Source organism: Scyliorhinus canicula, chromosome 12 (assembly GCF_902713615.1).
Source record: "Scyliorhinus canicula chromosome 12, sScyCan1.1, whole genome shotgun sequence".
NCBI lineage: Eukaryota > Metazoa > Chordata > Chondrichthyes > Carcharhiniformes > Scyliorhinidae > Scyliorhinus > Scyliorhinus canicula.
In genome coordinates, this window is record NC_052157.1 from 5,522,238 (window position 1) to 5,536,480 (window position 14,243).

General features: G+C 45.4%; 1 protein-coding gene across 1 annotated transcript in view; it reads left to right on the forward strand.

Moving 5' to 3' along the window:
- The window catches only part of LOC119974819 (eukaryotic translation initiation factor 3 subunit J-like), a gene marked incomplete at its 5' end in the record, with an annotated part of 34,973 nt that extends 21,845 nt beyond the window's left edge, over window positions 1–13,128 (forward strand). The window contains 4 exons of the mRNA XM_038814089.1: window positions 772–883; window positions 9,755–9,919; window positions 12,516–12,589; window positions 12,778–13,128. Coding sequence (XP_038670017.1) covers window positions 772–883; window positions 9,755–9,919; window positions 12,516–12,589; window positions 12,778–12,894 — 468 coding nt within the window. The remainder of the gene's footprint in view (window positions 1–771; window positions 884–9,754; window positions 9,920–12,515; window positions 12,590–12,777) is intronic.
- Window positions 13,129–14,243: the final 1,115 nt, after the last annotated feature.

Genomic DNA, 14,243 nt, shown 5'->3' on the forward strand with positions numbered 1-14,243 from the left:
AACACTTTCTTCCTTCTGGTCGCCACATTATAGGAAGGATGTGGAAGCATTGGAAAGGGTACAGAGGAGATTTACAAGGATGTTGCCTGGTATAGAGGGAAGATCTTATGAGGAAAGGCTGAAGGACTTGAGGCTGTTTTCGCTAGAGAGAAGAAGGTTAAGAGGAGACTTAATTGAGGCTTACAAGATGATCAGAGGATTAGATAGGGTAGACATTGAGAGCTTTTTTCCTCGGATGGTGATGTCCAGCATGAGGGGGACATAGCTTTAAATTGAGGGGAGATAGGTATAGGACAGATGTCAGAGGTAAGTTCTTTACTCAGAGAGTAGTAAGGGGCGTGGAATGCCCTGCCTGCAACAGTAGTGGACTCGCCAACACTAAACGCATTGAAATGGTCATTGGATAGGCATATGGACGATAAGGGAATAGTGTAGAGGGACTTTAGAGGGGTTTCACAGGACGGCGCAACATCGAGGGCAGAAGGACCTGTACTGCGCTGTAATGTTCTATGTTAAATATATGCAGTGACTTGGCAGAAGGTGGCCCACCACCAAGGAATGGAGAATAAATGCTGACCTTGACAGAGACACCCACATCCTGACAGTGAATCAATTTTAAAAACTTCAGTGTTTGAGAGAAAAACAGGGGTACACAGACACTCAATCTCGGGGAAATAAAAATGACGGAATCAACATGTTGATGGTGTTATTAGGAACTATTCTGTCATTTTGTATCCCAACTTGCCATTCCACATGTATGTTGTTTTTCAGTTGGAGAAAGCAGAACCTGTGGAGCTTTCGCTAGAGGAACAACTAGCAGAAAAACTCCGACTAGCGAAGCTACAAGAACAAGCGGACCTGGAAGTAGCGAAGGACACATTTGGTAAGTTGGGAATAAAAGTTAAATAACTTCCTGAACCCCCACAAACTTCAATTCCGTCAATAGTTTTTGGACTGTTCCGCATTAGTGTAAGCTCAAGTTGAATAAAATTTCACATACTTTATAATGTTGGTGCAGCATTATTTGAATGGCCTCGTGGTGCCGTAGAGTAGTGTTGGTGATAATTGTTGCTCTGTCTGGGATTCCAATGTTATCAAGCATTTTGAACTGAATTTTAGCTGGAGTTTCTGCAGGGACTTGGGCAGAAATCGTCTTGAGTTGCATGAATTTCACACTAATTACCTATCGCTATTAGGAAAACATAGGGAGTTTAAGGGAATTATATTTGTATTAGTAAACATCAGAAATAAGGTATAGTTTTAAGTCTGTTTAATGTTTCTGTGCCTGGATGGGCAAAACCTATAGGTAGATACAACTCCCACACATACAGCATATATCTACTCAGAACATGCAGATATATGCCGTATGTGTGGGTGTTGGTTAAATTCCAACTGTTTAGAATCATGGAATTTACAGTGCAAAAGGAGGCCATTCAGCCCATAAGAGTCTGCACCGGCCCTTGGAAAGAGCACCCTACTTAAGCCCACGCCTCCACCCTATCCCCGTAATCCAGGAACCCCACCTAACCCTTTGCACACTAAGGCCAATCCACCCAACCTGTACATCCTTGGAGAGGGCTACGGCGTGAAGAATAAATAAAAGGCATGAACATATGGCTGTTGCTTAGCAACTGGGTCCATGTACAGTAGAGAAGATTTTATCCAATTTTAGTTTAGCTAATTTGATTGCCATTGAAGATGGGTAGTGAGAGAGAAGGCATCTCTCAGCTTTGCTAGAAGAAAAGGCAAACCATGGAATAATGGTTGAGAAAAAAGTGCAAAGATTGGAAGAGCAGCTAGTTAAGGAAATTAGAAAAATGAAGAGGTGTCCAAGAAGTCAAGGTGCACAGAGACCAAGATATTGTTCAGAAGACAAGGAAGAGTAAACAAAGTCTGAGTTAGAGACAATTGCAGTAACTAGATTTAAAGTAGAACAGCAGACTTCAGAGGTAGATGAAACGTTTGGTATCATTTTAACACAGTCTGGAGATCAAGGGCTAAAGCCATTGTCAGCAGTTTCCCCAGCAGTCAAGCCAAAGAAATCCTAAAGGAATTGGTGTAAAATCCTGGACTGGATTTCTTATTAAAAGTGGAGCACGGAGGCTTTTAAAAAAAAAAAAAAATAGTGTCATTTGTAAAAACCCGAATTGGTATTTGGAATGCATACCACTAAGGGAAAGCATTATTACGAAAGAAGATTTTAAGGTGTCTTTTTGGGAGTGGTTGAAAACTCTCATGGGACAGTTACCTGGGGGGATTCTGAGGAGACATCCGCAAACAATAACTTGGGTTCAGAGTGGATAATGTATTTGCCCACAGTCATCTTGTTTGCTTAAAAGGGACTTTGTTAATGAGACCAATGTAGATAAGTATTGTATCATAATTCAAATTTTTCATGTCTAGTAAATGTTTTTTCTTCTTAAATCTAAATGAGCTGTTCTGTGACTCTTCCTCCAAGTTTTATAAAAATAAATAAAAGTTACGATGTTTGAACCAGGGTTCCATTCTGGGATCTTCCCATTCCAGGTATGACATCTGGGATTGTGACATCATTGAGTTGCACTGACCAAGAAGATCCCAACTTCAATCTGTGTTAGACCTTAGCCAGGCAGCGGAGGGATGTGTAAATAGTTGTCCATACTGTTATCTCTTGTTTAATTCTTAACGGGATGAGGATATTGCTGACTTGGCCAGCAGTTATTGCCCAATCCTAATTGCCCTTGTAATGGTGATGGTGAGTTGCTGTCTTCGACTGCTGCTGTCCATGTGGTCAGTGAGGCGAAGGGGGGGAATGAAGGTTATTTGTATGTGGCTCTGCGTTGTGTAGCGAGCTGTGAAACCTGAGCAGGAAGCTGGCTTGTGTATCAAATTCTATCTGCTGATTGAGAGGAAAGGTTCTGTAATAAAACCCTTGATCTCGGCTGCTGGTGGGAAGCACAACTGATTGCATTACCTATCCCGCCTGAGAGCAGACTCAACGGTCAATCTGGAAGAAGTCGCACACACTGCTGCCCCAGTGGAAAGCTTTAATGTTGATTACTGTAGGAGACGGTGTTTACCGTAAAAGGAGATACTTGCGAGGTAATTGGGAAAGAGCAAGCGAGTGGGACTAATTGAATCGTTCTTCCAAAGAGTCAACATGCGTACGATGGACTGAATGGCCTGTGTGTATAATCTAGAAAGTGGGAAGATGATTCAAATTAAACGTGGTGCAGTTCTGCTGCTTTGCAGTAGATGGGGCTAAAACACCAAGAACGGTGCTTGAAGTTAAAATGCCATTTGTATTGTGTCCTGATATGACTGTATCTAGCTAGTTTGCACTTAATTACAGGGTAGAATTTTAAGCTAGATCAGAATGCATAAAAATTGATTTTGCTTTTGTTTGCATATAATTTTTTTATTATAAATTTAGATTACCCAATTATTTTTTCCAATTAAGGGGCAATTTAGCGTGGCCAATCCACCTACTCTGCACATTTTTGGGTTGTGGGGACGAAACCCACGCAGACACGGGGAGAATGTGCAAACTCCACACAGACAGTGACCCAGAGCCGGGATCGAACCTGGGACCTTAGCGCCGTGAGGCGGTTGTGCTAACCCACTGCGCCACCGTGCTGCCCTTGTTTGCATATAATTAATCAAGTTTAATAAACAGGCCAGCTGAAGGGACTAACTGGAATTTTTCTGATAGAGATATTGCAATATAGTCGATGGTTTAAATACCGTTTTTTCTTTTTATAAACAAACATGCATTGCTTCTTGCCGTTGCAATGCAGCATTTACTTTTTTAAAAATAAATAATTTTTATTGAAATTTTTTACAGAAAATATAGCAACAAACAATGAAAAGCAACAATAAAACACCATAATAACTGTAACACCCCCAAGACCGTATCAACGCATGTATCACACCCCCCCAAACCCAGTAAACAACAAGAGAACTTAAAAATAAATTAAAATTAAATAAACAAACATAGTCAACGTTCCTCCTCCCCCCGGGTTGCTGCTGCTACTGTCCCAGTACCCTATCGCTGAGCCAGAAAGTCGAGGAAAGGTTGCCACCGCCTAAAGAACCCTTGTACCGATCCTCTCAGGGCAAATTTGACCTTCTCCAGCTTAATAAAACCGGCCATGTCATTGATCCAGGTCTCCACGCTTGGAGGTCTCTCATCCTTCCACTGTAGCAAGATCCTCCGCCGGGCTACTAGGGACGCAAATTCCAGCACACCGGCCTCTTTCGCCTCCTGCACTCCCGGCTCCACCCCAACCCCAAAAATCGCGAGTCCCCAGCCTGGCTTGACCCTGGATCCTACCACCCTCGACACCGTCCTCGCCGCCCCCTTCCAGAACTCCTCCAGTGCCGGGCATGCCCAGAACATGTGGGCATGGTTCGCTGGACTCCCCGAACACCTGACACACCTGTCTTCGCCCCCAAAGAACCTACTCATCCTAGACCCGGACATGTGGGCCCGGTGCAGAACCTTGAATTGGATGAGGCTAAGCCGCGCACCTGAGGAGGAAGAGTTAACCCTCTCCAGGGCATCAGCCCATGTCCCATCTTCGATCTGTTCCCCCAGTTCCCCCTCCCACTTAGCCTTTAGCTCCTCTACTGAAGCCTCCTCCACCTCCTGCATTACCTTGTAGATATCAGATATCTTCCCGACCCAGACCCAGACCCCCGAAAGCACCCTGTCACTCACCCCCTCACGAGAAGCAAAGGGAATCCCTCCACCTGCCGCCTAGCAAACGCCTTTACCTGCAGATACCTGAACATGTTCCCCGAGGGGAGCCCAAATTTCTCCTCCAACTCCCCCAGGCTCGCAAACCTCTCATCAATGAACAGGTCCCTCAGCTGTCTGATGCCCGCTCTGTGCCAACCCTGGAACCCCCCATCAATATTCCCCGGGACGAACCTATGGTTCCCCCTTAATGGAGCCTCCATCGAGCCCCCCATTTCCCCCCTATGTCGCCTCCACTGCCCCCAAATCTTGAGGGTAGCCGCCACCACCGGACTCGTGGTATACCTCGTAGGTCCCCAGGCTTGTGCCTCCACAGGACGCCATCTCCAACCGTTTCCATGCTGCCCCCCCCTCCTCCATCACCCACTTGCGCACCATCGACACATTGGCCGCCCAATAATACCCCGAGAGATTGGGTAACGCCAGCCCCCCACCATCTCTACCCCGCTCCAAGAAGACCCTCTTCACCCTCGGGGCCCCATGCGCCCAAACAAAGCTCATGATGCTGCTAGTCACCCTCCTAAAAAAGGCCCTAGGGATAAAGATGGGCAAACACTGAAAAAGGAACAAGATCCTCGGGAGAACCGTCATTTTGACGGACTGCACTCTACCCGCCAGCGATAGCGGCACCATGTCCCACCTTTTGAATTCCTCCTCCATCTGCTCCACCAGCCTGGTAAAATTAAGCTTATGGAGAGTCCCCCAACTCCTGGCCACCTGCACCCCCAGGTATCTAACTCTTCACTGCCCTCTTAAACGGGAGTCTCCCAATTCCCCCCTCCTGATCACCCGGGTGTACTACAAATACCTCACTCTTGCCCAGATTTAACTTATAGCCCGAGAAGCTCCCAAACTCGGTCAACAGCTCCATCACCCCTGGCATTCCCCCCTCTGGGTCCGCCTCATACAACAGCAGGTCGTCCGCATACAGCGATACCCTATGTTCTTCCCCACCCCGCACCAGGCCCCTCCACCTCCCCGACTCCCTCAGTGCCAAAGCCAGAGGTTCTATCGCCAGTGCAAAAAGCAAGGGGGACAGGGGGCACCCCTGCCTGGTCCCACGGTAGAGCCTGAAGTACTCTGATCTCCTTCCATTGGTAACTACACTCGCCATCGGGGCCTTGTAGAGCAACCTCAGTCATTTGATGAACCCCTCCCCGAATCCGAACCGCTCCAGCACCTCCCACAGGTACCCCCACTCAACTCTATCAAACGCCTTCTCTGCATCCAGCGCCACCACTATCTCTGCCTCCCCCTCCGCCACCGGCATCATCATAACATTTAACAATCTCCGCACATTCGTGTTAAGCTGTCTTCCCGGGACAAATCCTGTCTGATCTTAGCATCAACATTGAGGAGCGAGATTGGCCTGTATGATCCACACTGCAAGGGGTCCTTATCCCGCTTCAGGATCAGAGAGATCAGCGCCCATGACATCGTTGGGGGCAAAGCCCCCCCCTCCCATGCCTCATTGAAGACTCGCACCAACAGGGGGCCCACCAGATCCGCATACTTTTTATAAAATTCCACCGGGAACCCATCCGGCCCCGGCGCCTTACCTGACTGCATTTGACCAATCCCACTGACTAGCTCTTCCAACTCTATCGGCGCCCCCAGCCCCTCCACCAGCTCCTCCTGCACCTTTGGGAAACGTAGCCTGTTCGTGATCTTATGAGGAAAGGTTGAGGAGCTAGAGCTTTTCTCATTGGAGCAAAGGAGGATGAGAGGCAACTTAATAGAGGCTTAAAAGATGATGACGGGGATAGATAGAGTGGATGTTCAGAGACTATTTCCTCGGGTGGATGTAGCTGTTACAAGGAGGCATAACTATAAGGTTCGGGGTGGGAGATATAGGAGGAATGTCCGAGGTAGGTTCTTTACTCAGAGAGTGGTTAGGGTGTGGAATGGGCTGCCTGCTGTGATAGTGGAGTCGGACACTTTAGGAACTTTCAAGCGGTTATTGGATAGGCACATGGAGCACACCAGAATGACAGGGAGTGGGATAGCTTGATCTTGGTTTCTGACAATGCTCGGCACAACATCGAGGGCCGAAGGGCCTGTTCTGTGCATTACTGTTCTATGTTCTAACGTGCTGGCCATTGCTGGTGCAACCAACTGTTACTGGGTCACTCCACTAGATGGACAGCAGGTGAAAATGGAGGTGGGCACTGGCGCAGCTGTTACGTTGGTCCCAGAAACTGTTGACCAAGACAAACTACGATATATCAGGTGACTCTGAGAAAGGAGCTGTGCTTCGAAAGCTAGTGATTTGAAAAAACCTGTTAGACTTTAACCTGGTGTTGTAAGACTTCTTACTGTCCTGAAAGACATAAACATATACCCATGTTCTGCAAACAAGTGTACGGCCTCAACCGGTACCTTGGATTCATGTTGCATTACATTCACCCCCCACCATCTGGCCTGGGCTTGTAAAATCCTACCAACTGTCCTGGCTTGAGGCAGTTCACACCTCTTTAACCTGGGATTACCCCCCTCTCTCGACCTGTAAAGACTTAATTACCTGCAAAGACACTCATTCAAAATATTGTCTTGCATTTTTGACTTTGTGTATATATTTATTATATTTCTGGAACCTACCTCTTCATTCACCTGAGGAAGGAGCAGTGCTCCGGAAGCTAGTGATTTGAAACAAACCTATTGGACTTTAACCTGGTGTTGTAAGATTTCTTACTTTAGAAATAAATGAGAGCTTATTTCAATTATTTTTTCTTCAAAATAAGAAGCATCAATGTCCTGACACAAATTTGACTTCCACTGGTCGAGGAATCTGGAATTGAGGCCAAGTATGAGCAGAAGCATGAATATTACGGCCGTTGACCGTTAATAGCGTGACCACTGTTCTGTAGGAATTATGAAGAAGTGTTCAAAAACCCAAGTCTGGCACGTTTCAAGTTCAAAAGGACTCTTTGGAACTAAAGTTTTTTTTTTACTTCATATCTTCAGCATGGGCAGTATTTTTCTTTCATGAAGAAACGTGTTTTTGCCACGCTAAGAAAAGGTTCACAGGCTGTGATCCCTATGGTAGCCTCCTGATTTAAATAACCAGGAGTGAATGTTAAACAATGATCTTTTAAATAAATTCCCTGCTTTGTAATTCAGCCATAATTTAAGTTGTGAGCGAGAATATTGTTTTCACAAGTTTTTGTTTATTGCAGTGCTTTGAGACTTAGTTTTTACAGCCTTGTTCACTTTCCCGTTGTATTGGATCACAGCTGAGCAAACAATCTGAAGAATATTGAGCTTTGGTTCTTGCAATGTTAAATTTCTGGCAGGTTTGAGTGAGAGATACTGCCATTGCTGCAGATCGTAAACGGGTACCAAAAGCAAGGTCCCTGGGGTAGCTGCTTTTATGAAATGGTTATGTCAAAACTGGATGGTGAAATGGCATCCTTTAATGTTCAGCCTCAATTTTCAGTGTTTCAAGTGCACCTGACAAAGGCTTGGATCAGTTGTTTTTTTGGATGTTCCTTGCCTTTGCCTCAGTGGCACGGAGGCGGATCCTGTTGGGCTGGAGGCTAGCAATGCTGCAGAGTGCTTTGGTGTCGTTAGGGGATTTAATGGCATTTTTGCACCTCGAAAAGGTGAAATACGTTGTGAGGGAGTCGATTGAAGGTTTCTACCGGAGATGCTGGCTGTTTATATTGTATTTCAGAGAGTTGGTCACTATGCGAGGAGGGGGCTGGGGGTTCTTGTTTCGGGGGGGGGGGGGGGGGTGAGTTTGAGGTTTGTGTTTGGTTACAGGTAATTGCATTTTTTGTAATTTTGTATAAAATGCTCTAACTTTAATAAAGCATTTTCAAAAAAATAAACTTTGGGTGGTTGAGTGTTATTTTACAGCATTTATACTGGCCAGTTATGAACATGTGGCATGAACTCTTCCCTGGTATAAATATAACTTAATTGATTGTGTATTAACGCAAACTGCACATCTCCATGGAGGTATTTCCCTGGCGCATTGAATCCAGATGCTAGAACAAGTTGTGTTAAATGGACAGAGGGGAGGAAATAAAATGTGGAAGTTGTCACCAGTGGTAGACAATTGGGCTGTGTTTGAGAGGGATGATATTGGCTTGCCGCTGGAGTTTATTGGTGGAAGGAATGTGAATCCGTATAGTCATGAGATTTCCCTAATCCCAGCAAAGCCTCTTTGTGGTGCTTCCCATTTCCTCTGGCTCGAGTGTCTAGAAGTGGGAATTACTGAATTTCTTCACTGTTGAGAATCCTTAGAATTCTTTAGTCAGTCGATTGAGTGTATCCAAGACAGCAATCATTGATCTTTTTGCATGCTGTAAGAATCTGGGGATATGGTGGTGGTGTCAAGTTCAAAGATAAGTCATGATCTTATGGAATGGTAGAGCAAGCTTGAGGAGCTGAATAGCTTCCTCTTGCTCTTATTTTTTTATGTGCTGTTACAGAGTTCCAGAATTTTGCCACAGTGACATTGAAGGGACGGTGATATATTTCCAAGTGAGTGACTTGGAGGGAAACCTCCAGGTGGTGGTGTTCTTGGGTATCTGATGATCTTGTCCTTGTAGATGGTCGTGGTCATGGGTTTGGAAGGTGCAGTTTAAGGAGCTTTGGTGAGTTCCTGCGGTGCGTGTTGTAGCTGGTGTACACGGCTGCCACTGTGGGTGACATTGCCAATGCTTTAGGCTGACATGAAGTGTGTCTCTCACTCTGTCCCTTAACAGTACTGGATGCTCCAGCCACAAACATTGAGATGAGTTGCCTTCAGGAGCCCAGCGTTCTGTTGCAATGTTGTTTACAGGCACAGGAGGTTTCACTCTGTGCTGACTTTACCTCCCCTCAATGCGGACAGTGGGATCGCCCTGATCGTTTTACTATTGCTGAACCTGGGGATTGGGCCGGGATGACGTGCAGAATTGTAAGCAGCCTGTCTGAGGAAACTGAAAGACCGTTTGCGAGGGTGGGAGAAATACTAGAATTTTAAGGCTCGTTTGAAGTAATTTATTTTAATTGAATGTTACTTTTCAGGCATGAACAGTGTTATGCAGTTTGGAATTGACTCCATGTGTCCATCCACTAGAGAAGACTTCACAGAATTTGGAAGGCTCTTGAAGGAAAAAATTACGCAGTTCGAAAAGTCTGTATATTACGTGGACTTCTTAGAGACTTTACTCCGAGACATTAGCATTTCATGTAAGTTGATGCCTTAAGAATGTGAGATTTATCTTACTTGGTTTGTGTGTCTTGACCAGAGCAGAAACCAGTCACCATACTTAATAACCTCTTAACTGATAATCCCAAAGAGATGGAGATTCTGTTTCCTCACTGCTTCCAGCATCCAAAAGGGTTGGATATAAATTAGAAGACCTGAAGTTTATAAACTGTTTACACACCACATGGAGCATTTAATCCAAATGGTCAATATTTATGCTCCCCATTGGCCTTGGCAGCACTGTCCTTTTGATTTGATTTATTGTAACGTGTACCAGAGGTACAGTGATAAGTATTGTTTGTGTACCATCCAGATCGCTCCATACAGGAAAAGCATAGGACATGCCTATAAAGATAACCTCTATTCCTATCTCCATTATTTGTTTATCCCCGAAATGTGTAAGGATTCTCTGGTTAATCCCTGTCTGCCCCACATTTTTTCCATTTGATTTCTGTTCTTTTGGCTATTTCAAATTTTGTACCTGGACAGTTAATGGGACCTGTGCCTTTAAGATGGGCGACACCTTTAATTTTTTTTAAAAAAAAGAACCTCCAGCCGGATGTGCTGTTTGATCTGACATCAGGGGTGACGCATCCTGATGGACTTGGCTGTCGGCCATTGGGCTGTTGCAGATTGCCGGGCCTTATCAATGGATCGTGCTGATTGGTCAGGTTTTTCTCTGGAATGTTCCTTCCTCCGTGAGATTGTGTTTCCAGCTTTAGTTTTGTTTTGAACTCCGAGCTGAAGGAGGCGTTTGAGTTTCTCTCTCCCCGAAAGGGTAAACCTCTCAAGCACCTGGTTGGAGACTCTGATTTCTCCTCCGTAAAGCTGGAGGACATTCTAGTGAGTCTGGAAACCAAGTAAGAGTAAAACCCAGGCTGAGAACTGGATTTGAGGGGAGACAATAAAAATCTTAAGGAAATCCAGCAGAAAGCAGGGTCAGTAGTTTAAAAACTCTTTTTTTAGTCCCTCATGTGGGGAACCCTGTTCTTACCTCAAAGGCTTTTGGTCATTCTGGCGGAGTTGGAAGCAAATAGGAATTACACAGACCCGCGGTTGTTCTTTTGAGAGATGGCCCATGATAATAAAAATTAAAGTGACTCCCCAGAGGCTATAAGTTTCTGCTCGGCGATTCTGCGTTGTCGCGCGTCCCGAAGGCCGCCATGGAGAACGCTTACCCGGAGATCAGAGGCTGAATGCCCTTGACTGCTGAAGTGTTCCCTGACTGGAAGGGAACATTCCTGCCTGACGATTGTCACATGATGTCCATTCATCTGTTGTTGCAGAGTCTGCATGGTCTCACCAATGTACCATGCTTCAGGACATCCTTTCCTGCAGCGTATGAGGTAGGCAACGTTGGCCAAGTTGCACGAGTATGTACCGCATACCCGGTGTTCTCGCGTGTAATGGTGGTACCCATGTCGATGATCTGGCACGACTTGCAGAGATTGCCCTGGCAGGGTGGTGTGGTGTCCTGATCGCTGTTTTGAAGGCCATAGTTGCTGCAGACAATGGTTTGTTTGAGGTTGCGCGGTTGTTTGAAGGCAAGTAGTGTGGGTGTGGTGATGACCTTGGCAAGATGTTCGTCTTCATCGATGACGTGTTGAAGGCTGTGAAGAAGATGTCGTAGTTTCTCCGCTCCGGGGAAGTATTGGACGTAGAGGGTTTGAAACAAACCTGTTGGACTTTAACCTGGTGTTGTAAGACGACTTAATGTGCTCACCCCAGTCCAATGCTACATCTCTTAACAGCGACAATATATGGCGATCCAGTTCAATTCTAGTCAGTGGGGGCTTCAGTGATGGCAATGCCATTGAATATCAAGGAGAGATGGTTGCATTCTCTCTTTTTGGAGATGGTCATTGCCTGGCACTTGTGTGACGCAAATGTTACTTCCCATTTAATAGAACATGCCTGAATGTTGTTCAGGTCTTACATTTTGGAATGAGCTACTTCAGTGTCTGAGGAGTGAGCAGCAAAGGACACTCCACATTGTGCAAACATCTCACTTCTGACCTTATGATGGGAGGAAGGTCATTGAAGTTGAAGATGGTTGGACCTGAGGAACTCCTGCAGTGATGTCCTGGAACTGAGATGATTGACCTGAAACAATCACAGCCATCTTTGTAGCTGAGATTGGGAGTCAAGGGTGTTGGTGTTGAAGCTTATATCAGTAGAGGGTACTCCAACTCCATGTAGAATATCGAAAAGGCTTAAACTGGAGAATTTGTTCTTGTCTCGGACTAGATTCAAAGTCAAAACCCAGTTGCAAGCCCCTCCCATCAAGGAGCATGTGCAAATACAAGTGCACACCGCATTGAGGGTTGGAGAGCAGCCCAGGCATCTTCAACCTGGATAGAAATATGGATGATAAGGGAATAGTGTAGATGGGCTTTAGAGGGGTTTCACAGGTTGGTGCAACATCGAGGGCCGATGGGCCTGTACTGCGCTGTAATGTTCTAACCTACGTATTATTTTTGGATCTGGTGTTGAAATGCTGTTCATCACTAGAGTTTTTCAGCCATTTGTATTAGTGTGGGATACCTGCAAAAATTCAGCCCTGTGACTCTCTTTCAGTGGAAGTTGATGATTTGAAAAAGCTGAACAACTCTTTGACGTCGCTGAGCAGTGAAAAGCAGAAACAAGAGAAGGTGAGGATATACTTTGCGCGGCCCTCGTGAGGAGATTCTCTGCAAAATGTAACCACATTGACCAAGCTTTTGGGCAGCAATATTTTAACATGGTCTCAAAGTTTGTTTGACAACCCTCCTGTTAATATCCTTGAACGTTTTCTGCTCCTGTAGAAACTCTGACTTCTGATTTCTTTGACTTTTTTTAGCAAAGCAAAGGCAAAAAGAAGAAAAAGGCCCCAGTGCTTGCAGGTGGATTTAAGGCGAATCTGAAGAATGATCTTGATGACTATGGTTACACACCGGATTACGACGACTTCATGTGATTATGTCCAGTGAGCCAGGCTTCTTCCAGCATGTTTTCTGTAGACAACGTCATGCTGCTGGTTTCTTCTTGAGCTACACAGAACCTTGCATTGTTATGGAAACAGCCAGGACTCTAGATGCCAATGATAACACCAAGTTTTGTTACTGGCACCATAATTGCGCATTGTTATGTCGGTGACAATACTCGCGTAGCACTGTGTGGACAAAGTACCTGCATGGATGGGGGGGGGGGGGGGGGGGGGGGGGGAAGAGGTTTGGGAAGAGAGCGATATATATTTGAAAAAATATGGAGTCTTGCAGTGACCATACCTCAGCATCATTATTGTGACCTGAGCTGATGTAATATCACGTTTATTGTGATACTGTAGAATCGCAAAGTAAGATTACTATTTTTAAAATTTCTTGAATTTTTGCCTGCTTTTTCCTTTCTTTGGAAACTAAAATGGACTAATTAGAGATGCTGATTTTGTGTTGAAGTTGTGCTTTTTGGTTGCTGGGTCAGTCTGCCTTAACAAAAACATGCCCTCAATATTTACAGGGTCCCCGAGTTGGGGCAACAGCCATGTGACTTCCCTGTGACGTTGCTCATATTTCTGTAACCACGCCTGTTGAAGCCAGAGTGCCCTTCCATTTATTCACTTGACCAACTTAAATATAGTACATTGAAAGTGCCATGGTTTAAACCTGATTAGGGAAGCAGAGCGACCGAACCCAGCAGTGATCTTTCAGCCCAAGAGGACCCTGCACTTCAGTGGTTGTTTGGATGGCGATTTGCAGTTTCTGCAAAAGGGAGTTGCTGTAGAAAAGTTATGGAAATTTCACTGACAAAAGCAGTTTGAAGGAGCTTAAGAATATGGCTCAGTTGCTGGGAAGAGTTGGGTAATCTTTTCGATGGGATGTTAAACCACAGCCCATTTGCCATTCAAACAGCAGGGGTTAGTCACCTGGTCAATATTCTGCCCTCAACCAACTTCACAAATATCACATCTATCTGGGGTCCAGCTGTGCACAAGTTGGCTGCTGCATTTCCATGTTACAAGTCATTACATCAAAATTACTTAGACTGTAAAGCACTTTGGTATGTCCAGAGTCTGTAATAAAGGCTAGATACCATTAAAGCATTTTTTAGGGTAACTAACTGATTGAAGTAGGTATCTAGGGAGGATGCTGCAATTGGCATCAGTATCCACTGCCCATGGATGGTTTTGAGTGTGTAGAATCCCGTTGAGTTGGCTGACATTTGCCTCTCCTGCTGGTCTTGGCTCTGTGGGGAAGGATGACTACCCAAGTGATGGCTTTTTGCTGCTTATTAACAGACTTACACACACTGGTATCAGGCCAGGCGGGG